Source organism: Phyllobates terribilis, unplaced genomic scaffold, assembly GCF_046119375.1.
Source record: "Phyllobates terribilis strain yellow unplaced genomic scaffold, ASM4611937v1 Scaffold_10__3_contigs__length_209671492, whole genome shotgun sequence".
NCBI classification, from domain to species: Eukaryota; Metazoa; Chordata; class Amphibia; order Anura; family Dendrobatidae; genus Phyllobates; species Phyllobates terribilis.
The window spans coordinates 160,287,737-160,313,285 of record NW_027362770.1 but is presented as its reverse complement, the minus strand read 5'-3'; the positions used below and the strand labels follow the sequence as shown (position 1 = coordinate 160,313,285).

The window sequence follows — 25,549 nt, the reverse complement described above, 5'->3', positions numbered from 1 at the left end:
GTCTGCCTCTGCAGCACCACCATTTTTTACTTTCTATAAAATCCCAGACCAACGCCTTGAAAAATCGATAGCAGGACCATTGATCCAAGAAGGCACTAAACAGTGGGCACGTCCTGATTGTGTTAGGAAAACTTACACAGAACCCAGTTGGACCAGGTCTTGATTTTTGAAGCAAATTAAACAGATTTTGTAGATAGGAGAAACTTTTTAAATTGGGGAAACTCTTTATTATCCACACAAGAGATTTTTATATATATATATATATATATATATATATATATATATATATATTATATATATTTTTTTTTTTATATATCATTTTTTTTAAACATTACATTTTTATTTACACATATCTTTTATTACATGGAAGCATTTTGGTTTTCCACGTCTTGCATTAGCTCTGTTCATTTCATGCTGTGGAGACGACATAAGTTACTAGATCATTTATAAGGGTTTCGAGAAATTAGTAAGAACACGTATAAACACTGTTTTGTCTATTTTTTTTTTAGCTTTCCAACAAAGGGTCATGCAATCAGTTTGTAATGATAGTCAAAATTGGACGAAGTATTAAAAGTCGCCAAAATGCTCCTACAGGTCATAACTGAGACAGACGATAATTTCAATGGCAGCAGACAGTATTAGAGAATTGTTACTTATATAATTTATTAATAAATTTAATTATTTAAATTCTTGTTCAGTCCAGGAGGCGGTGTGTAAGGCTGGCGGTGGAGTGTTTGGCATTTAAGGTGGAGTTACAGGTCTGTGCTCACTGCTGGCTTGCAGCTACAAAAAGGTAGTAAGAAGGGAACAGAGGATTCCGAAGCGGAAGTGATCGCTATGACAACAGAGCTGGTGCCAGGGCATGGGAAGTGAAGCAGAAAGTTTTAAAATAACATGAAACTTGGCAGAAAAGGTACGGTATATAGATATTTTTAGCGGCAGCATTCTTAAGCATTTGTGGCAAAACCAGTAACTGAGTTAGGGTAGTGGACAATCCCTTTAAGAAATGTGATTCCAACCAAGTGATACCTGATCTTTTTAACGTGGAAGATTCTTATTGATCAGGATTTTAATCTTCATTATCAGGACATTCTTCAACTGGAAGAAGATACAAAATAATAATATCACAATACAGAATTTTTCCATTAAATATAAAAGAAACAGAAGTGTAAAATCTAGCCTTTTCTAGGACTTAAAGGGGATCTGTCACTTTCCATAAATATGTATTTTTTTTACCAGCTGTAAATGCTGCTTTTCTCCTGAATCCGGCGTTGTTTTTCTTTTCTTCCTGCGCGACTCCATTACTGAGATATTGTCTCCTCTTCCCTGCATTTTACTCATCTATTTAATGTGTGTGGCCGTCAACTCTTCTCTGTGGGCGTATTCTTGACCACCATGCTCAGTTGGCTAAAAAGACTAGATTTATGTACAAATAAGAGCGGGCGATATCTCGGGAACGCAGAGGCGCAGGAACAAAAGAAAAACACTGCTGAATTCAGGAGAACAACGGCATTTACACTAGGTAAATATTTATGGTAAGTGATGGGTCTTCTTTAAAAGACCAGATTTCTCCATTCAAAGTTGACTATTCAGACCTATGCTTAGTTCAAAGTCTGAGAGAATGAAGCACGACTTAGGGATTTGCAGAAAATCAAATATGATAAATGACTTACGCATGCTGAACATATCCTCCTCTGTGGTTGTGGGATGATGATATGCAGTTTTGGGATGATGATCTGTGGTTGTGAGATGATGACCTGTGATTGTGGGATGATGATCTGTAGTTGCAGAAGTTACTGCGTATTGTACTTAAAAAAACAATAATATATTAGAAGTTCTACATCGGTGGTGTATATATAAAGGGTGCTGAGGCAATAATTGCACCCTGGCACCTGTACCTCCTAAAAAAAACATTTTTTTTTTTTATAAATGGCACTTGTTTGGTGAGAGGCTAGTTACCCTCATGATTTTTTTTTATTTAAACCCACCCCAAATCTATCTCTAGACTATATTATTACAATATAAATTAGATATTTTATTTGTAGCAATTAGTGATGATCGAGCATGCTCGTTGCCCGAGCAGGAATGCTGGAAAAACAGCCATTCCTCACATGTAATAAAGCTGTCAAACAGTCGCAAATCATGTTCACGGAGCAACGAAAACGTAACGCCCGAGCACGCTGAAGATAAAAAGTACTGGCCCGAGCATGCTCGTAAATCTCGAGCAACCAGCATGCTCGATCATCACTAGTAGCAATACATCTATATATATAATCATCTTATCCCGTCTGTCTGTCTGTCTTTCTGTCTGTCTGTCTGTCTGTCCAGGAAATCCCGCGTCGCTCATTGGTCCGGCAGCGGCCAATCAGCGCAGCGGGATTTCTGAAAAAAGATGGTGGCCGTTAGCAGCTCATCTGCGGAACGGAGCTGAGCGGCGATGAAGCCGGGAGATGAGCGCCGCGAGCCGGTACCAGCAGAAGGACCTCGACCGCCGGACCCATCTGCGGGACGGAGATGCAGCCGGGAGATGAGCGTCGCGAGGCGCTCATCTCCTGGCCGATAGCAGCGGAAGGACCGCCGGCGTCGCTGACCAATTGGATGTCAGCACCGCTCCCCGGTCCTCCCTTCACACCCTAGCCGCATGGATGTCAGCGCCGCTCCCCGGTCCTCCCTTCACACCCTAGCGGCATGGATGTCAGCGGCGCTGCCTGTGCGGATACTTCCGCTGCGAGAACCCGGGACATGAGCGGGCGCTCGCAGCAGAAGTATCCGGACCAATCAGTACAGCGGTGTTTAAATGTGGAGCCAAGATCGGTGATTGGCCGCGGCCGATATTTAAATTTGGCGCCCAAATCGGTGATTGGTCGCGGGCAACGACAGCGACCAATCAGCGATTTTTAACACAAATGTCCGGACATTTGTAACACCATGCGGATACTGTGGGGACATCAGTGGCTAGGGTGTGAAGGGAGGACCGGGGAGCGGCGCTGCGGGTCGGGATACTTCTGCTGCGAGCAGTCGCTCATGTCCCGGCTTCTCGCAGCGGAAGTAGCCGCTCCCCGGTCCTCACTAATACGATTCCGCTCCCCGCTCCTCACCAATACGATTCGCTGATTGGTTGCGCTCTCCACACTCGACCAATCAGTGATCTTGGCGCTAAAGTTAAACACCGCTCTGCTGATTGGTCGCGGCCGCTGCCCGCGACCAGTCGCCGATTTGGGCGCCGCATTTAAATAGCAGCCGCGACCAATCACCAATTTTGACGCCACATTTAAACACTGCTGTGCTAATTAGTCGCAGACGTAAATATTATATACTAGATGGTGGCCCGATTCTAACGCATCGGGTATTCTAGAATATGCATGCGGCCGACCGGGCGCAATCAGCAAAACGGTGTTTAAATTTGGCGGCAATCTCGGTGATTGGTCGCGGGTGGCGGCCGCGACCAATCAGCGAACTGTGTTAGTGAGGACCTGAGAGCTTGTTTCAATTTGGCGACCAATCAGCAGAGGGGTGTTTAAATTTGGCACCAATAATGCTCATTGGTCACGGCCGGCGGCCGCGACCAATCAGCAGAGAGTTGTTTAAATTTGGCGCCAATCTCGCTGATTGGTCGCGGCTGGCGGCTAGTATCCTTCCCCTGAACAACTATGTTGAATAATCTTTGTTTTCGAATCATTTTGACAGTTGTTTTGAGGAGCCCATGATGCCACTCTTCAGAGGAGATTCAAACAGGAGAACAACTTGCAAGTGGTCACTTTAAGTAGCTTTTCTCATGATCACACCTGGCTATGAAGTTCAAAGCTCAATGAGGTTACAAAACCAAAAAAAGTGCTTTAGTAAGTCAGTAAAAAAGTAGGTAGGAGTATTTAAAACAAGAAAATGATAAGGGTGCCCATACTTATGCACCTGTCAAATTTTGTTTGAATGCAGATTGCACATTTTCTGTCAGTACAATAAACCTCATTTCAAGGCAGAAACATTACTGTGTCCAACAGTTATTACATATATCAAACTGAAATAGCTGTTGCAAAAACACCAATTTTTATAAAACATTAAGCTTGAGATTAATAGGGGTGCCCAAACTTTTTCATATAACTGTATATATAGAAGTTTGTTATATTTCGGTTTAGCAGCAAACTTTCAGGAAAGTTATCATGAGGGCAAATTGCAACAACTCTTGTATATTGTTTAGCCTTATTTATGGTTTTGCTTCTACATATTTCTTAAAGCTTCTCCTTTTTTTAAGAGTCTGAAGGTAGTCTGTTGTTAGGACCCAAATAGCATGTTTAGCCGTGGCTTAAAATTTTCAGGCTGACACAAATTTTGTTTTTCACAAAGTATGCTGCTTCACTATTTTAAGATCTGTATTCGGACGTTTCTCTGCTTACTGAAGTACAATTATCAGCATTTCATAAGTATTTAAATTCATCAAGTTTATGCAAAAACTCAATATTTCCAGCGCTGACCCTTAATTTACAAGACTTCTGCCCTTCGCCCTATGGGCTGGATAACAGTGTTTAGGCCAAATCCTGACTGATCACAGCACATTTTTATCTAATCAGGGCTCGGAGTTTATCACAATTTCTGTGTTTTTATTTGTCCTCCAGCTTTTTGAGGATTGACCACAGGTTTTCAATGGGATTGAGATCTGAGGAGTTTCCTGACCATCGATCCAAAAGTTCAATGTATTCTTCACCGAGCCACTTAGTAATCACTTTTCCCTTGTGACGTGGTCTCCATTATGGTGGAAAAAGCATTGATCATCACCACATTGCTCCTGGAGCTTTGTGAGAAGTTGCTCTTGGAGGAGGATTAGATTCCATTCTACACAGCTCAAAAAAATAAACTCAAATAACACATCCTAGATCTGAATGAATGAAATATTCTCATTCAATACTTTGCTCTGTACAAAGTTGAATGTGCTGACAACAAAATCACACAAAAATCATCAATGGAAATCACATTTATTAACCAATGGAGGCCTGGATTTGGAGTCACCCCCAAAATTAAAGTGGAAAAACACACTACAGGCTGATCCAACTTTGATGTAATGTCCTTAAAACAAGTCAAAATGAGGCTCAGTATTGTGTGTGGCCTCCACGTGCCTGTATGACCTCCCTACAACGCCTGGGCATGCTCCTGATGAGGCTGAGTATTGTGTGTGGCCTCCACGTGCCTGTATGACCTCCCTACAACGCCTGGGCATGCTCCTGATGAGGCTGAGTATTGTGTGTGGCCTCCACGTGCCTGTATGACCTCCCTACAACGCCTGGGCATGCTCCTGATGAGGTTGCGGATGGTCTCCTGTGGGATCTCCTCCCAGACCTGGACTAAAGCATCCGCCAACTCCTGGACAGTCTGTGGTGCAACGTGGCGTTGGTGGATGGAGCGAGACATGATGTCCCAGATGTGCTCAATCGGATTCAGGTCTGGGGAACGGGCGGGCAAGTCCATAGCTTCAATGCCTTCATCTTGCAGGAACTGCTGACACACTCCAGCCACATGAGGTCTGGCATTGTCCTGCATTAGGAGGAACCCAGGGCCAATCGCACCAGCATATGGTCTCACAAGGGGTCTGAGGATCTCATCTCAGTACCTAATGGCTGTCAGGCTACCTCTGGTGAGCACATGGAGGGCTGTACGGCCCTCCAAAGAAATGCCACCCCACACTATTACTGACCCACTGCCAAACCGGTCATGCTGCAGGATGTGCCAGGCCGCAGATCGCTCTCCACGGCGTCTCCAGACTCTGTCACGTCTGTCACATGTGCTCGTGTGAACCTGCTTTCATCTGTGAAGAGCACAGGGCGCCAGCGGCGACTTTGCCAATCCTGGTGTTCTGTGGCAAATGCAAAGCGTCCTGCACGGTGTTGGGCTGTGAGCACAACCCCATCTGTGGACGTCGGGCCCTCATACCACCCTCATGGAGTCGGTTTCTAACCATTTGTGCAGACACATGCACATTTGTGGCCTGCTGGAGGTCATTTTGCAGGGCTCTGGCAGTGCTCCTCCTGTTCCTCTTTGCACAAAGGCGGAGGTAGCGGTCCTGCTGCTGGGTTGTTGCCCTCCTACGACCCCCTCCACGTCTCCTGGTGTACTGGCCTGTCTCCTGGTAGCACCTCCAGGCTCTGGACACTACGCTGACAGACAGCAAACCTTCTTGCCACAGCTCGCATTGATGTGCCATCCTGGATGAGCGGCACTACCTGACCAACTTCTGTGGGTTGTAGAGTCCGTCTCATGCTACCACGACTGTGAAAGCACAACCAACATTCAAAAGTGACCAAAACATCAGCCAGAAAGCATTGGTACTGAGATGTGGTCTGTGGTCCCCTCCTGCAGAACCACTCCTTTATTGAGGGTGTCTTGATAATTTCCAACAATTTCCATCTATTGTCTATTCCATTTGCACAACAGCATGTGAAATTGATTGTCAATCAGTGTTGCTTCCTAAGTGGACAGTTTTATTTCACAGAAGTTTTGATTTACAGAAGTTATATTCTGTTGTTTAAGTGTTCCCTTTATTTTTTTGAGCAGTGTATATTCCTGGCAATATTCTTAGGCAAATTTGTGAGTGAGCCCCTTCAATGGATGAAAAGCAACTCAAAACATGAATGGTCTCAGGATTATTGATGAGCGAGCACTAAATTGCTCGGGTACTCGTTGCTCGAGTCGAGCAAATTGGAATACTCGGGTTGCTCGACCCGAGCAACGAGCCCAATGTAAGTCTATGGAAAACTCGAGCATTTTTCAGGCGCCCACACCCCCCCCCCAGCCGGTCTGCAGAGGGCCTAAAAATTGCCCAAATTGATGGGTACAGTGCTCAAATAACATGGGAACAGCATGGGGAAGACACTTGGGAGCATTTCTGACTCCCAGGTCACTTCTGTCAACAACGTTGTCAGAGTATTACGCCACTTTTACAGACTCACAATACATACATACAAAACCAAAACCAAAATTTTCCTGGGAAATATATTAAGGAACATCCTTTCCAGGGTAATGACTTGTATATAAGGCAAAATAAATAACCAAAACAAAAAATACTCCTCCACACCTTGGGCTATGTTCACACGTAGCGTTTTTGATGCGTTTTTGCACTTTTACATTGCTTTCAACAAAGACAAATGCATTCACTGGGAAATGTCATTTGAACATTTTACAACCTTATCTGGCCATGTGGTGTGTGACACATCATCAGACACATGCATACAGTGCTGAATAGACATGAGAACAGCATGGGGAAGACCTCTGGAAGCATTTCTGACTCCCAGGTCACTGCCTAAAAGTGTGCCCATCATAAGTGATCCTTGGCCCATGCAAAGATGCCTCCCACCATGCACCTGTCATTGCAGACGTCCAACAATCACGGTCTACGTTCTTGTCCCAGTGCAGCGTTCAGTTGTCCTTACCCTATTCCTTGGAATGCAAGCGCAAGTATGCAGCCAGCCACCCACCCACCCACAGGCTGCAATACTATACTGCCAATTTTTTGACAGCTGCTTGCACTTGAAATGTGGCCTTTTAGGCTCGTGGAGGCGGAAGCTTTTCATAACCTCATGCCGGCGGCGGCCGGGTGTCCATACTCGGTCCCCAGCCACCACTGTTTCTCCCGGTGTCGTCTCCGCCTTCTACAAGCACGGGTCCCACAACATTACCCATGCCCTCCCCAGTGCACTTACTGGGAAGGACCGCCTAAACACAAACATGTGGACAGTAGTGTTGACCGAGCATGCTTGACACTGCTCTGTACTCGCCCGAGCATCTCACTACTCGGGATGTTCGGCGAGCACCGAGCATTTCTGAGTTACTCGGGCGGGAGCTCGAGTCTCCGCCCTGCACGTTTGGCGCTCTTTACAGAGCCAATGAACATGCAGGAATTGCCAGCCAGTCACAGTAATGCCGCAGCCATGTTGGTTGTGGGCATTACAGTGATTGGCTGGCCGCACAGCATCATCTTGAGTATTTAAAACCGGGCGCCGCCATCTTGGACAAAGTCGCTCCAGATCAGACAGTGTAGGGTCAGTGCTGCCGAGCTAGGGAGAGATTTATACTGTGAAATCGGTAGTGTAGGGTCTCTAAAGCCTGCCAAATCAAACAAACAGTCCTTCTCAGGCCATATCCATCCCAGATATCAGGCAGGGCGGCAGGCAGGCTGTATAGGAGACACAGTGGTTATACCAACAAACACTGTCCTGTGTGCTCCTGCTGGTCAAATTGCAAGACTTATCCCCAGGTCTCAGGGGCCAGGAAAAATCCTTTTTTTTTTCATCTAAATCCTATTTTGTTTTTTCCTCAGTCAGACTGTACAAATACCCGTCTTATTAACCTTTTGGTATTCCCCCCCCCCAAAAAAAAAAAAATTGAGTGTGTCTGTGAGTGTTCAGACACAAATATATCTATTTAAAAGATTCTGGTGTAGGCCAGAGAACTAGAACTGTGTTTTTCCTCTTCCACGGTTCAAATCTGGGTGTTATCCACCTGCTTGCCCTTTTTCCATAAAAAAAAACAGTTTGAGTGTGTCGCTGACTGTTCAGACATAAATATATCTATTTTAACAAGTCTGGTATACACCAGGAAATTATAACTGTGGTTTTGCAGTTCCACGGTTCAAATCTCTGTATTATCCACTTTTTTGTCTGTTTTCCATAAAAAAAAACATTTTCAGTGTCTCGCTGACTGTTCAGACACCAATATATCTGTTTAAAAGATTCTGGTGTAAGCCAGAGAAATAGAACTGTGGTTTTCCTCTTCCACAGTTCTAATCTCCTTTTTATTACCCTTTTGCCATTGATAGTGCGAGTGTAAGCTATTTTACTTCATTTACAATGGCAAAAAAGAAGCAAGACAAAAATATATCTCATACCCTACCATAATTATATATAAATGTAAAGCAAAGTTGCATAATAAATATAGGGTACTTAGTGAACTATTTTTGATCAAAAAAAAAAAAAAAAAATAGTTCACTAAGTACCCTATATTTATTATGCAACTTTGCTTTACATTTATATATAATTATGGTAGGGTATGAGATATATTTTTGTCTTGCTTCTTTTTTGCTAGTGTGAACATGCCTCTGTTTCTTGTATGTCTGCCATCTTAGACCTCAGTTCACATTGTCTGGTTCATTTACAATGGGCAAGGTTCATGGCAAGGGACGTGGAACTGGACGTTCTGGTGATGGTGCATGCAGAGGACGGGGCCGTGGCCAAGGTGAAAATGTGCCACAACCAACAGCCACATCTTCTCGCTCCCAGTTCTTGACCGAATTACTAGGGAAGCACACAACAAGACCACTATTGCGAACGTATCAGTGTGAACAGGTTATTAATTGGATAGCAGATAATACTTCCAGTCACCTGGGCACCACCACCTCCGGTCTGTCTTCCACACGGTCAAGTGTTAGTAGCCGTGAGTCTCGACTGCATATGTAGCACCCTGAGGATTCGGCTGCTACAGGGGTATTGCACCTCAACCCAGAGGTGTGATATTCCACTCCCGGGTAAGGATGGAGTGTGGATCTGAGCTCGGTAGGCTGCATGCACTACACACATCCCATTTCCGAGGAGCAGACCGACGGTACTCCCACTTAGAAATGTGCAGGTACGACCGAGTCTGTTCCTGGCTGGAGTGGGAGGGGGGTGGAACATCCCAAGTAGTGTAGGGGCAGATAGGGGGAGCAGCCTGGGTAAAGATAGGAGCTCATTGGGTGCTGGTCACCTGAGCTCACACATAGAGGGTGTATATAAGGTGGGCACCAACTAAGAACAGGGTCAGTTGCAGAGAGAAAGTCAGCGAGCGGAGGAGAAGAGAGACCCAGAGTGAGAGAGGAGCAAGAGAGACCCAGAGGGGGAAGCAGAAAAAAAGGACTCCAAGACCCCAACTTAAATCCCCGGGTGAAGAGTCGGCACAGGGTACCGGAACCCAAGCTGGTGGGGGCAAAAAACACACCCCAGCCAGAGACCGGAGACCGTGGGCAGCGTTTGCCACGGTCACCCACCACATCCACCACGAAGGCATACCACGTGGAGGGTCAGGGAACCCGAGGCCAAGGGTCTCCCAACAGAAGGCCCGAGGGAGCTGGACCTGGGTGGATCAATAGTGGGGACGGCCAGAGAAAGGACAGAAGGAGAGCTCAGGGTCACGCTCCGGACTTATTTGGGGGTTGGCTGGATCCAGAACCTGGTGGACGCAGCACGGCTCGGGAGGTCACTCGAAGCTGGAGTGACCAGAACATCAGCAGTGAGTAAACATCCTAAACTGCATAACCCGACTCTGTCTCTGATTGCCGCCTACACTGCATCACCACAACCCCCATCCTCTGCACCTGATCCCCCTGAGGCTATACCCCACCCGTTGGGGGTTATATCATCACAAGCTGCACCTGCACCATCAGCCTCAGCGGACCCTGCTGCAGCGGCGGCCATAGTGACCGCAACACAACGGGTGGCGTAGTCGACATTAAGAACTTAGTAACATCTGTAGGACTGCCACATACAACTCAGTTTGACACCCTGGGCACGGACCGGGTCACAGCCACTCGGAAGACTACAACCCCCATCTGATCCGGCTCCGGATATTCCCCCTAAAAGAATATGGCCCAGGGGGCGCGTCAACTTTGGCGTAGTCGGCAGGATTACGTGCCCGCAACACCCGGGTACTGCGTGCCTGAAGAAAAGAACGAGTTTACCTCAGAAAGAAGTCTCCTGCCGGTTCCGGAGGGTCCCCGCCATCGGACCCCATCACCAGTCGATTCCAGCCGGTTGTCCGCCATTAACCGCGTTTTCCCGCCATCTGCAGAGTTTCCCGCCACTGGGAAGCGATTCCCGCCATTTCCAAAGGTTTCCCGCCTTGGAAGAGCGGACGCCATTATGGGCGTGCCAGAGGGTGGCTAGAGGCCACCTCCCATCGTGGGCCAGGACCGAAAATGGCGCCAAAAGTGGAAACCGCCCCCACCAACAGAGACTGTGATGCTAGAGGTGTCTGTCAGCAAGAAAGAACTGCCCCTGGAGCTGACAATCACCAAGTGGCCCCGGGACCGCCCTCGAAGGGGGAGGAGACGAAAGGAGAGGAAAAAGATGGGTGTCGCTTGGAGCAGTCTGGAGCGAGCGCACCCGGAGGCAAGAAGCCTGGAGAGGAGTAGCAGAGAAGCTCACCCGGAGATGGCCAGAGAGCAGAGCAGCACCGGCCCGCTGGCCAGGAGCCTGCTGGAAGAAGAGCAGAGCAGCACCGACCCGTTGGTCAGGAGCCTGCTGGAAACCACGACCCCACTAGGCCTAGTGGAGGTCCTCGCACAGCTCCCCCGAGACCGGGAGTGTGCACAGACTGCCCTGGAGGGCCTCGCACGGAGGATGGCCCGGGTACAGCGAGAGACATTGGCGGAGTGGAGCCGAGAGATGGCCCAGCAAACCAAGACCCGGAGCACGCCAGCCAAGATGAGGAGACAGACCGCCTCTGAGGATGGCGCGGGAGGACCCAAGGCCGGAGACGGCGCCGAGAAGGGAGCCGAACGCATGGAGGCAGGTAAAGGGGACGTCTATACCCCAAACCAGGACACCGCTTACCTGCCCCAGCTCCCCGTCGCAGAGCCCGAAAGTCCCCCTGCTGTGCCCGAAAACGCCATGTCACCGACGCAGACTAGGCCCCAACCGGAAGCCGCCGCCGCGACCCCTGTGACGCCATGTGCACCGACCCCGAGCGTGGCAAAACAGGAAGTAACACCAGCCTGGTCGCAGGGCCTAGAATTCCCGGGCGTCGCATCACCAACAGCGCCCCCTACCTCCGCGGAGCCTCCGGCCTGGCCGCAAGGCCAGGTAGCCCAGGGCGCCGCCGTCCTGACGGTGCCCTTCACCTTCCAGGTGCCCCAGGCCTGGCCGCAAGGCCTGGGCAACCCGGGCGCCACCACCACCGCGCCCGCACCCGTAAAACCAAGGGTGCCGCGTCTGGGAGAGGACTTGTTTGCCCAGCACACGTGGCCGGACGGGCAGCCTTTCATCTGGCCCCAGAGATATTATGAACTGGAGCACCAGAGGAGAGTTGGGGCCATGTGTGCACCCCTGATTCCGGCTCCGAAGCCCGTGATAAGGATCTCGCCCCCGCTTGAAGAGACCCAATTTGAGTGGGACCCCACCGGAGAAGACCTAATGGGGTTCACTCAAGAAACCAGGGCAGCTGCAGCGGAGCGTGCTGAGTGCTGCCGCCAACAGCTCGAGGACTTCGAGAAGGAGCGGAGAGAGAGGCGGGTCCGGGAACAACAGGCCCAAATAAGGAGCGCCGAGCAGAAGAGCCGAACCAGGAGGGACCCCCGTGCAGCGCACAGTCCCCGCACCACCGGGACTGTAATTAAGTTCAACATGCAGCATGGGTGGGGCTTCATCAGAGACCACAACACCCCCGGCGACGTCTTTGTCACGCGCAGAGATGTGGAGTCCCATCTGCCGGAGGGGCACAGAGGTCGTGACCTTTATATCGGGGACGAGGTCACCTTTACCCGGCACAAGTGTGCCAAAGGACCTTACGCCCTCCATGTGCATCGCCTGACAGAGGAGGAGCTGCGATGTGAGGAGGAAGAGCAAGAGGATCCGGACGGGTCTGAAGCTGAGATCCCTAAAGAAGGAGCAGGAGGAAGACGTTGTTGAGTACAGCGGAGTAGGTGCTGTAAATAGTTACCCGATCGGGGTATAAAGAAACTGTTACTGCAAATATAGTCCCCGTTGGGACCAGCTGAGTGAACTGTTTACCCGTTTATCCTTAATCCCACAGGCTGAGGACTGTGAGCAGCCATTCCCTTTCCCTCCTTAACTGGCCGAGGACTGAGAGCGGCCATATCCCTGTATATAGTAGCGCGTCCTAAAGCGCCCCCTACCGGTTTTATAGGAAAACCAGTTTTCCAGAGAGACTGTCGCACTTTACCCGGTCACACGTTGCACAGTGACCGGAGGAGGAGCCAGAGGCGACGAGAATGTTTTATATGCTAATATATTGATAATGTTTTATATGTTTTATATGTTTAATGAAAAAAATTTTGTATGTTTTTGGTGTTATGTCTTACAGCCCGAGGGCGTGCTGTGATTTACCAGGGGGGAATGTAGCACCCTGAGGATTCGGCTGCTACAGGGGTATTGCACCTCAACCCAGAGGTGTGATATTCCACTCCCGGGTAAGGATGGAGTGTGGATCTGAGCTCGGTAGGCTGCATGCACTACACACATCCCATTTCCGAGGAGCAGACCGACGGTACTCCCACTTAGAAATGTGCAGGTACGACCGAGTCTGTTCCTGGCTGGAGTGGGAGGGGGGTGGAACATCCCAAGTAGTGTAGGGGCAGATAGGGGGAGCAGCCTGGGTAAAGATAGGAGCTCATTGGGTGCTGGTCACCTGAGCTCACACATAGAGGGTGTATATAAGGTGGGCACCAACTAAGAACAGGGTCAGTTGCAGAGAGAAAGTCAGCGAGCGGAGGAGAAGAGAGACCCAGAGTGAGAGAGGAGCAAGAGAGACCCAGAGGGGGAAGCAGAAAAAAAGGACTCCAAGACCCCAACTTAAATCCCCGGGTGAAGAGTCGGCACAGGGTACCGGAACCCAAGCTGGTGGGGGCAAAAAACACACCCCAGCCAGAGACCGGAGACCGTGGGCAGCGTTTGCCACGGTCACCCTCCACATCCACCACGAAGGCATACCACGTGGAGGGTCAGGGAACCCGAGGCCAAGGGTCTCCCAACAGAAGGCCCGAGGGAGCTGGACCTGGGTGGATCAATAGTGGGGACGGCCAGAGAAAGGACAGAAGGAGAGCTCAGGGTCACGCTCCGGACTTATTTGGGGGTTGGCTGGATCCAGAACCTGGTGGACGCAGCACGGCTCGGGAGGTCACTCGAAGCTGGAGTGACCAGAACATCAGCAGTGAGTAAACATCCTAAACTGCATAACCCGACTCTGTCTCTGATTGCCGCCTACACTGCATCACCACAACCCCCATCCTCTGCACCTGATCCCCCTGAGGCTATACCCCACCCGTTGGGGGTTATATCATCACAAGCTGCACCTGCACCATCAGCCTCAGCGGACCCTGCTGCAGCGGCGGCCATAGTGACCGCAACACAACGGGTGGCGTAGTCGACATTAAGAACTTAGTAACATCTGTAGGACTGCCACATACAACTCAGTTTGACACCCTGGGCACGGACCGGGTCACAGCCACTCGGAAGACTACAACCCCCATCTGATCCGGCTCCGGATATTCCCCCTAAAAGAATATGGCCCAGGGGGCGCGTCACATACTCCTCCTCACCCTGATGCTACTTCCTCCCACCATGCCGAGTGTCGTCAGACAGCAACTGATCCCACAGTTGGACACTCTGAAGAGCTGTTCACTGGTCCATTTCCATATTTGGGCCCCTCGCCTGCTCTGCTTGAAGTGGTGGAAGATCCCATGTAGCGATGGCCAAATATTTGAACAGCCACGGCCACAGGAAGGCGACGCTGGCAATTTGTCACAAGAGGTGGACGATGACGAGACACAATTGCCACAAAGTGAGGAGGAGGACCGGGGTGCAGAAGTGGAAGAGTAGGAGGTGGTGGATGATCTAGTTACTGACCCAGCGTGGCAGGAGGACACGCAGAGCGAGGCCAGCAGCACACAGGGGGAGGGAGGCAGAGTACCCCAACAGGCAGGAAGAAGCAGTGTGGTGGACGCAGACAGAAGGCGGGCAACCGTTCCCCGTAACACCAACACGAGGGACGTTGCCAGTACAACTGGTAGGTCTTCCAGAGTCTGGAATTTTCTTAAAGACGCTGCTGATAACCCCAAAAAGGCCATTTGTACCACCTGCCAGGCCAGCATCAGCAGGGGTGACAAAACTACCAGCCTGACCACCACCAGCATGATCAGGCACATGTCAGCAAAGCACCCGACTTTGTGGGGCGAACCCCAGGGTCCACGACCCGTGTCAGCGGGTGTCACCACTGCTTCTTCCGCTGTTGTGCGCATAAGAGAACCCCCTGTTGTGCATGAAAGGCAATCCTCTGTCCATACTGCATGCAAAGATGCCCCCTCCTCTCAGTCTTCACTTGTTATGGCAGTTTCTCAAGAAACAGCATCCACGTCCACGTCCCACCGCAGCGTTCAATTGTCCATATCCCAGAGCTTTGAATGAAAGCGCAAATTCGCAGCCAACGCCCCACAGGCCACAGTCCTAAATTCGCACATTTCATGACTGCTTGCGTTGGAAATGCTGCCTTTTAGGCTGGTGGAGACAGAATCCTTCTGCAACCTTATGGCAGTGGCCGACCCTCGGTACTCGGTCCCCAGTCGACACTATTTTGCCCGTGTGCCATCCCCGCACTACACAAGCACGTGTCCCAAAACATCTGCCGTGCCCTCAGCAACGCAGTTACTGGGAGAGTCCACCTGACAACGGACACGTGGACAAGTGCTTGTGGCCAGGGACGGTACATCTCCCTGACGGCACACTGGGCAAACATAGTGGAAGCCGGGAACCAGTCGGACCTTGGGACGGAACACATCCTCCCCACACCGAGGATTGCGGGCCCTATGTCAGTCAGAGTTGCCCCCACAGTGTTAAGCTCCTGCGCATCATCCTCCTCCTCCTCCTCATGCTCAGCCTCCATCTCAGATATCACCACATCCGTTACAAGCTGGAAGCACTGCAGTACTGCCTCAGCCAAGCGGCAACAGGCTGTGCTGAAACTCATAAGCTTAGGTGATAAACCTCACACTGCTTGTGAGTTGTGGAAAGCTGTGAAAGAGCAGGCAGATCTGTGACTGAGACCGCTGAACCTACATCCAGGCATGGTCGTGTGTGACAATGGCCGTAACCTGGTGGCAGCTCTGAGGCGAAGCGAGATCACACACGTACCATGCCTGGCTCATGTGCTTAACCTCGTGGTTCAGCGGTTTCTTAAATTGTACCCCGAGTTGCCAGATCTGCTCGTGAAAGTACGCCGCCTGTCAGCTCATTTTCGGAAGTCAGCTACAGCTTCCGCCACCCTTGCTGTGTTGCAGCAGCGTTTGCAGCTTCCGGCACACCGACTGGTGTGTGATGTCCCCACACGTTGGAACTTTACCCTCCTCATGTTGCAAAGGATTTGTGAGCAGAAGAGAGCAGTGGTGGAGTACCAGCTGCAACAAGGCCGTCGATATTCAGGTCAGACTCCACACATAAGACCTCAGGAGTGGAGCTGGATGTCTGACATATGTACCATCCTGACAAACTTTGAGGAGTCCACCAAGATGGTGAGTGGCGATGACGCCGTCATTAGCGTCAGCATCCCACTTGTCTGTCTTTTGCAACACTCTCTGCAGAGAATTAAAGAGGAGGCATTGCAGCCAAAGTATGATGAGATGGATCAAGAAGCCGTAGCGGGCGATTACACACAGCCCAGCCTCATCTTATCACAACGTGCATTGGGGGACAATGAGGGAGAGGAGGAGGAGGAGGAAGAACAGGAGCTGGTATCATGTGCTGTAGACGGTAGTACCTGTACAACTGTCATACAGTCGGTTCAGCGTGGGTGGCCTGGGAACAGGGGGGAGGAAGAGGAGAGCATGGTCTGTCGTCATCTTGGTGAGGACACGGAAGTCTTGCCCATTACCAGTCTGGCACGCATGGCTGACTTTATGTTACTCTGCCTTAACCGTGACCCTCGCGTTGTCAAAATGCAAAATGTTGGGTGACAGTCATTACTGGTTGGTGACACTTTTAGACCCCCGCTACAAGGAGAACTTTCACTCTCTTATTCCTGAGGTGGAGAGGTCTACAAAAATGGGGCAGTACCAGAAGGCCCTTGCTGCAGAACTGTTAAAAAAATTCCCATCTGAACACGCTAGCGGCAGAGATCACAGTTCGTTGCCCAACCAAGGAGTACAGGCGAGAGAGACGCAACTCCAATTAAGCAGAGGCAGGGGAACACTGTCAACGTTCTGGGACAGTTTTCTGAGACCCGCCCAGCTTACAGGCCCTGAGGCGCGGGGTACTTTCACAAGGAGTGGAAAGTTTCAAAAGATGGTGAGGGAGTACCTTACCGAACGTACCAGCGTCCTCCGTGATTCCTCTGTGCCTTTTAATTATTGGGTATCCAAGCAGGACACTTGGAATGAACTCGCTCTGTACGCCTTGGAGGTCCTGGCCTGCCCTGCCGCTAGCGTGTTATCAGTGCGTGTTTTTAGTGCCGCTGGGGGAATTATAACTGGTAAGCGCACTCACCTGTCAACTGACAATGCTGACAAGCTGACCCTTATCAAAATGAACAAGGGCTTCTCATCACCACCAAATGACAGCAGAGTAACATAAAGTCAAATCCACACATGGGTATACGCTTCCTCATTTCGGCTGTTTTTTGCTCTTCTCCTTATCCTCAGCCTCCACCACCACTATACCACAAGGGTGACCGTGGTCCATGTTGCCAGCATTGCAAGTTCCTCCGTCTTAATTTTTGGCAGCTTTTCCTTGGAAGGCATAGGCGAAGACTATGGGAGACACACTGCCCCATAATGGGAATAATGTTTTTAATATGTTGTACTGCATGGCTCTTGTACGGGGCATTGCAAGTTCCTCCGTCCTAATTTTTGGCAGCTTTTGCTTGAAAGGCATAGGCAAAGACTATGGGAGACCCATTCCCCCATAATGGGAATAATGTTTTTAATATGCTGTACAGCATGGCTCTTGGAAGGGGCATTAAAATCGTCTTGTTAAGCTACTGTGACCTCCATGTCTCTTCCACGGGGCATTGATATTGTCTTTTTATTCTACTGCGACCTCCACCACTCTTCCAAGGGGCATTGATATTGTCTTTTTATTCCACTGCGACCTCCACCACTCTTCCAAGGGGCATTAAAACTGTCTTGTTAAGCTACTGTGACCTCCACCACTCTTCCAAGGGGCATTAAAACCGTCTTGTTAAGCTACTGTGACCTCCACGTCTCTTCCACGGGGCATTGATATTGTCTTTTTATTCCACTGCGACCACCACCACTCTTCCAAGGGGCATTGATATTGTTTTTTTATTCCACTGCGACCTCCACCACTCTTCCAAGGGGCATTAAAACCATCTTGTTAAGCTACTGTGACCTCCACGTCTCTTCCAAGGGGCATTAAAACCGTCTTGTTAAGCTACTGTGACCTCCACGTCTCTTCCACTTGGCTTTGATATTGTCTATTTACTTCACTGCGACCTCCACCACTCTTCCAAGGGGCATTAAAACCGTCTTGTTATGCTACTGTGACCGCCAAGTCTCTTCCAAGGGGCATTAAAACTGTCTTGTTAAGCTACTGTGACCTCCATGTCTCTTCCATGGGGCATTGATATTGTCTTTTTATTCCACTGCGACCTCCACCACTCTTCCAAGGGGCATTAAAACCATCTTGTTAAGCTACTGTGACCTCCACGTCTCTTCCAAGGGGCATTGATATTGTCTTTTTCTTCCACTGCGACCTCCACCACTCTTACAAGGGGCATTAAAACCGTCTTGTTAAGCTACTGTGACCTCCACGTCTCTTCCAAGCGGCATTAAAACCGTCTTGTTAAGCTACTGTGACCTCCACGTCTCTTCCACGGGGCATTGATATTGTCTTTTTATTCCACTGCGACCTCCACCACTCTTCCAAGGGGCATTGATATTGTCTTTTTATTCAACTGCGACCTCCACCACTCTTCCAAGGGGCATTAAAACAGTCTTGTTAAGCTACTGTGACCTCCATGTCTCTTCCACGGGGCATTGATATTGTCTTTTTATTCCACTACGACCTCCACCACTCTTCCAAGGGGCATTAAAACCGTCTTGTTAAGCTACTATGACCTCCACGTCTCTTCCAAGGGGCATTAAAACCGTCTTGTTAAGCTACTGTGACCTCCACGTCTCTTCCACGGGGCATTGATATTGTCTTTTTATTCCACTGCGACATCCACCTGTTAGAACTCTCCTGTTAGGTTTTTTTTAGTTTGCTGCTCACATGACCATTTTTGCCTATTTAATCCGGCTCCACCCTCCTGGTCTTGCTGGACTTCATTGTATTTACTACTCTTGAGCTAGCTTGGTGCTCTGTTGCCGTTCTCTGTTAGTTGTGCTAGGTCTTCTGACCTCTATGCTTTTTGTTGTGTGTTTGTCTTTGACTGCTACTATTTCTGCTAGGAGGTGTCCAACTTATCCCAGTCCCTAGTTCTTGTAGGGATCCCTCCCTTACATCTATAGGTCTTCGTACAGACTAGCCGAGGACTTTAGCGGGTCTGATCGCAGGATCAGGTTCCCCGTTACATCGTAGGGATCTAGTTTAGTTCTATTGTAGGAACAGTTCTCCTGTCTTTTCTTAGTCCCTGTAGCAGATCATAACAGTAAGTCCAGCCCTAAAAGAAAAAAAAAAATTTTCTCTAAGGAAAGACCTCCAGTTTTCCATCATGGTCTCGGTTCAAGATTTGGCTCAACGCTTGCAGGGACTCTCTCTGGAGGTGGCCGAGCTCCAACAACACGTGAGTAGCTGTTCTGGAGCGCATTTTGTGGAACCAAAGGTACGTCTGCCTGATCTATTTTTTGGCGAACAACAAGAATTTTTTTCTTTTAAAAATGCTTGTTTATTGTATTTTCGTTTGAGACCCGGATCCTCAGGTGATGAATCACAGCGCATAGGGTTCATAATGTCACTTTTGCGCAAAGATCCTCAGGGATGAGCATTCTCTCTCCAACCTAGTGATCCGTGCTTTAGATCAGTGGATAGTTTTTTTCTGCTCAGGATGAATTAATTGAATTTCGGGTATTTGTGGATTGTGGTTCTACTCTGAATGTGATTGATGGGGGATTCTTGGAAAAACTTAGATTAGAACCTAAAACTTTGTCATCCCCTATTGCTGTGGTTTCTGTCGATGGCTCTCCCTTGAAGAGTGTTACTCACAAGGTCTGTGAATTTCCCCTCACTATTAATGGTATTCACCAAGAAAATTTGGATTTGGTGGTATTGGATAATTTGCCTTCTCCAGTAATATTGGGGTTGCCCTGGTTAAAATTGCATAATCCTGTACTGGATTAGTCTACCAATGAAATTAAGTCCTGGAGCCCTAAGTGTTATGACAAGTGTTGTAACGGACGTATTGCTGCTGTGGGAATTGCCTGTACCTATTCAGGATTTTTGGAGAGTTTTTTCTGAGGAGGAGTCACAAATTTTGCCTCCCCATAGAGACTATGATTGTACCATTGAATTTGTCCCTGGAGCGACTCTTCCTAAAAGTCGTTTATTTAATCTTACTATTCCTGAGAGAAAGGCTTTGGAGGAATACATACAGACAAGCTTGGCCGCCGGTCACATTAGGCCTTCCAAGTCTCCTGTGGCTGTTGGATTTTTTTTTTGTAAAAAAAAAAGATGGCGGTTTACGTCCTTGTCTGGACTTTCGTGAGATTAATAAAATTACTGTACGCAATCCTTACCCACTGCCATTGATTTCTGATTTATTTAACCAGCTAGTGGGGGCCAAGTGGTTCTCTAAAATTGATCTCCGGGGGGCATACAATTTGTTGCGCATGAAGGATGGTGATGAATGGAAGACTGCTTTTAACACTCCTGTGGGTCATTTTGAGAATCTGGTTATGCCTTTTGGTCTTACCAATGCTCCAGCATTTTTTCAGAATCTTATTAATGACATCCTTAGACCTTTAATCGGCAAAAATGTGGTTGTGTATTTGGATGACATTCTGATTTATTCGCCTGATCTGGAGTCTCATTGGCGGAGCGTACGTGAGGTATTACAGTTATTAATGGACAATTCGCTTTTTGCTAAGCTGGAGAAATGTGAGTTCGCTGTACAGAGAATTCGTTTTTTGGGCTACATTATCTCCAGTGAAGGTTTTGAGATGGACCCGGTTAAAGTTCAAGCTGTGCAGGAATGGCCTAGGCCTATTGGTTTGAAATCGATACAGAGGTTTTTAGGTTTCGCCAATTATTACAGAAAATTCATAAAAAAATTTTCTATTATTGTCAAACCGCTGACCGATCTCACCAGGAAAGGTGCTAATGCGGTTCAGTGGACTTCTGAGGCCATTGAAGCTTTTGTGTTTCTAAAGGAGAGGTTCACCTCTGCTCCCATCCTTATGCAGCCTGATGTGACTAAGCCGTTTTTGGTTGAGGTTGATGCTTCTTCGGTGGGGGTCGGTGCGGTGTTGTCTCAGGAAAACAAGGATGGAGTACATCCCTGTGCCTTTTTTTCAAAAAAATTTTCTGAGACTGAACTTAATTACGATATTGGTAATCGGGAATTGCTGGCGATTAAACTCGCATTTGAACACTGGCGTCACCTCTTGGAAGGTGCTGAATTTTCCATTCAGGTTTCACTGATCATAAAAATCTGATCTATCTTGATGCTGCCAAGCGCTTGAATGCCCGTCAGGCTAGGTGGGCACTTTTTTTCTTGCGTTTTAATTTTTCCGTTACTTACATCCCGGGTACCAAGAATGTTAAAGCGGATGCTTTGTCTCGCAGCTTTTCTCCCATGGTCGGTGTTGTGGAGGAAGAGGAGAGCATTTTACAAGAAGGTGTTGTGATTGCTGCTTTGGACTCCGTTTTGGAGCATGAGATTCTTAAAGCTCAGGAGAATGCCCCATCTAACACTCCCCATGGGAGGTTGTTTGTGCCTAGGACCTTTAGGAGAGATTTGTTTGTTGAGTGTCATGAGTCTCGATTGGCAGGTCGTCCAGGAATTTCTGAGACCAAGAGACTTGTGGGTCGCAGTTTTTGGTGGCCTGGATGGCAGAAGGAAGTCATTAAGTGGGTGCGCCAATGTACTGTGTGTGCTAGATCCAAGTCTTCGCATGCTCCTGCTGCGGGGTTGCTTTGCCCTCTGGAGGTTCCTAGTGCACCTTGGACACATCTGGCTATGGACTTTATTACTGACCTTCCCCCCTCTGAAGGTTTCACGGTCATCTTGGTGGTCGTGGACCGTTTTAGCAAGATGTGTCACTTGGTTCCCTTCATCAAACTGCCTTGCGCTAAGACACTCGCTAAGGCCTTTGTCAAGGAAATTGTCAGACTACATGGTGTTCCTACTGACATTGTTTCTGATAGGGGACCTCAGTTCGTGGCTCTTTTTTGGCGTGCCTTTTGTGACAGGTTGGGAGTTCATTTGTCGTTTTCATCTGGATATCATCCTGAGTCTAATGGCCAGACAGAAAGGAAGAACCAGGATGTTGAGCAGTTCTTGCGTTGTTTTGTGGCAGACAATCAAGAGGGGTGGTCTGAGTTTCTGACACTTGCTGAATTTGCTCTTAACAATCATACATCCTCTTCTGCTGGGTGTTCGCCTTTTTTTTGTTGTTCTGGGAGACATCCGTCTTTTGGGTCATTCTCCAAATTGGTTTCGGCTGTGCCTGAGGAGGAGAGTTTTTCCGGTGATTTGGAGAGAGTTTGGACGGATGTGCATGGTAATCTTCAGGAGGCTAACAAAAAATCTAAGAGGTACTTTGATAGGAAACGGCAAGAGGTTTTGTTTGCTGTTGGTGACATGGTTTGGTTGTCCTCTAAGAATCTGCGATTGAGGATTCCTTCTAAAAAATTGGGTCCCAAGTTTGTAGGGCCCTTTAAGGTGCTTCAGATAGTTAACCAATCTGCTGTTAGGTTGGAGGTTCCTACGTCCTGGAAGATTAACCCGGTGTTTCATGTTTCTCTGTTGAAAAAAGCTGATGTGTCGGATGGTGACGCCTCTGCCACTGTTCCTCCGGTGGTGGAGGACGGGGAATATGAAATTTCCCGCATCCTAAATTCTAGACGGTATAGAGGGAGTTTGCAGTATCTCGTCGCTTGGAAGGGTTTCGGACCTGAGGATAACTCATGGGTGAGGGCGGATGATGTTTCTGCTTCCAGACTTGTCAGAGCATTTCACAGGAGGTTTCCTGGTAAGCCTGGGCCTAGGGGATCCGGAGGATCCTCTTAGAAGAAGGGGTACTGTTAGAACTCTCCTGTTAGTTTTTTTTTAGTTTGCTGGTCACATGACCATTTTTGCCTATTTAATCCGGCTCCGCCCTCCTGGTCTTGCTGGACTTCATTGTATTTACTACTCTTGAGCTAGCTTGGTGCTCTGTTGCCGTTCTCTGTTAGTTGTGCTAGGTCTTCTGACCTCTATGCTTTTTGTTGTGTGTTTGTCTTTGACTGCTACTATTTCTGCTAGGAGGTGTCCAACTTATCCCAGTCCCTAGTTCTTGTAGGGATCCCTCCATCACATCTATAGGTCTTCGTACAGACTAGCCGAGGACTTTAGCGGGTCTGATCGCAGGATCAGGTTCCCCGTTACATCGTAGGGATCTAGTTTAGTTCTGTTGTAGGGACAGTTCTCCTGTCTTTCCTTAGTCCCTGTAGCAGATCATAACACCACCACTCTTCCAAGGGGCATTAAAACCGTCTTGTTAAGCTAATGTGACCTCCACGTCTCTTCCAAGGGGTATTGATATTGTCTTTTTATTCCACTGCGACCTCCACCACTCTTCCAAGGGGCATTAAAACCATCTTGTTAAGCTACTGTGACCACCACATCTCTTCCAAGGGGCATTAAAACCATCTTGTTAAGCTACTGTGACCTCCACGTCTCTTCCAACTGGCATTGATATTGTCTTTTTATTCCACTGCAACCTCCACCACTCTTCCAAGGGGCATTGATATTGTCTTTTTATTCCACTGCGACCTCCACCACTCTTCCAATGGGCATTAAAACTTTCTTGTTAAACCACTCTGAACTCCACGTCTCTTCCACGGGGCATTTATATTGTCTTTTTATTCCACTGCGACCTCCACCACTCTTCCAAGGACATTGATATTGTCTTTTTATTCCACTGCGACCTCCACCGCTCTTCCAAGGGGCAATAAAACGGTCTTGTTAAGCTACTGTGACCTCCACGTCTCTTCCAAGGGGCATTAAAACCGTCTTGTTAAGCTACTGTGACCTCCACGTCTCTTCCACGGGGCTTTGATATTGTCTATTTATTTCACTACGACCTCCACCACTCTTCCAAGGGGCATTAAAACCGTCTTGCTAAGCTACTGTGACCGCCACGTCTCTTCCAAGGGGCATTAAAACCATCTTGTTAAGCTACTGTGACCTCCACGCCTCTTCCACGGGGCATTGATATTGTCATTTATTCCACTGCGACCTCCACCACTCCTCCAAGGGGCATTAAAACCGTCTTGTTAAGCTACTGTGACCTCCACGTCTCTTCCACGGGGCATTGATATTGTCTTTTTATTCCACTGCAACCTACACCACTCTTCCAAGGGGCATTAAAACCGTCTTGTTAAGCTACTGTGACCTCCACGTCCCTTCCAAGGGGCATTAAAACCATCTTGTTAAGCTACTGTGACCTCCACGTCTCTTCCAAGGGGCATTGATATTGTCTTTTTATTCCACTGTGACCTCCACCACTCTTCCAAGGGGCATTGATATTGTCTTTTTATTCCACTGCGACCTCCACCACTCTTCCAAGGGGCATTGATATTGTCTTTTTATTCCACTGCGACCTCCACCACTCTTCCAAGGGGCATTAAAACCGTCTTGTTAAGCTACTGTGACCTCCACGTGTCTTCCAAGGGGCATTAAAACCGTCTTGTTAAGCTACTGTGACCACCACGTCTCTTCCAAGGGGCATTAAAACCATCTTGTTAAGCTACTGTGACCTCCACGTCTCTTCCAACTGGCATTGATATTGTCTTTTTATTCCACTGCAACCTCCACCACTCTTCCAAGGGGCATTGATATTGTCTTTTTATTCCACTGCGACCTCCACCACTCTTCCAATGGGCATTAAAACTTTCTTGTTAAACCACTCTGAACTCCACGTCTCTTCCACGGGGCATTTATATTGTCTTTTTATTCCACTGCGACCTCCACCACTCTTCCAAGGGCATTGATATTGTCTTTTTATTCCACTGCGACCTCCACCGCTCTTCCAAGGGGCAATAAAACGGTCTTGTTAAGCTACTGTGACCTCCACGTCTCTTCCAAGGGGCATTAAAACCGTCTTGTTAAGCTACTGTGACCTCCACGTCTCTTCCACGGGGCTTTGATATTGTCTATTTATTTCACTACGACCTCCACCACTCTTCCAAGGGGCATTAAAACCGTCTTGCTAAGCTACTGTGACCGCCACGTCTCTTCCAAGGGGCATTAAAACCATCTTGTTAAGCTACTGTGACCTCCACGCCTCTTCCACGGGGCATTGATATTGTCATTTATTCCACTGCGACCTCCACCACTCCTCCAAGGGGCATTAAAACCGTCTTGTTAAGCTACTGTGACCTCCACGTCTCTTCCACGGGGCATTGATATTGTCTTTTTATTCCACTGCAACCTACACCACTCTTCCAAGGGGCATTAAAACCGTCTTGTTAAGCTACTGTGACCTCCACGTCCCTTCCAAGGGGCATTAAAACCATCTTGTTAAGCTACTGTGACCTCCACGTCTCTTCCAAGGGGCATTGATATTGTCTTTTTATTCCACTGTGACCTCCACCACTCTTCCAAGGGGCATTGATATTGTCTCTTTATTCCACTGCGAACTCCACCA

At 48.5% G+C, this 25,549-nt stretch overlaps 1 protein-coding gene across 3 annotated transcripts in view; it reads right to left on the bottom strand.

The window, feature by feature from the left end:
- Positions 1–361: 361 nt before the first annotated feature.
- LOC141164189 (T-cell immunoglobulin and mucin domain-containing protein 4-like) overlaps positions 362–25,549 on the bottom strand; it is a 52,773-nt gene continuing 27,585 nt past the window's right edge. Inside the window, exons 3-4 of one of the 3 annotated variants that reach the window (XM_073649322.1) lie at positions 1,674–1,808; positions 362–1,098 (exon numbers count right to left, since the gene is read on the bottom strand). In XM_073649322.1, coding sequence (XP_073505423.1) covers positions 1,070–1,098; positions 1,674–1,808 — 164 coding nt within the window. In that variant the 3' untranslated portion in view covers positions 362–1,069. The remainder of the gene's footprint in view (positions 1,099–1,673; positions 1,809–25,549) is intronic. The other 2 variants (XM_073649324.1, XM_073649325.1) reach the window with 2 other exon arrangements.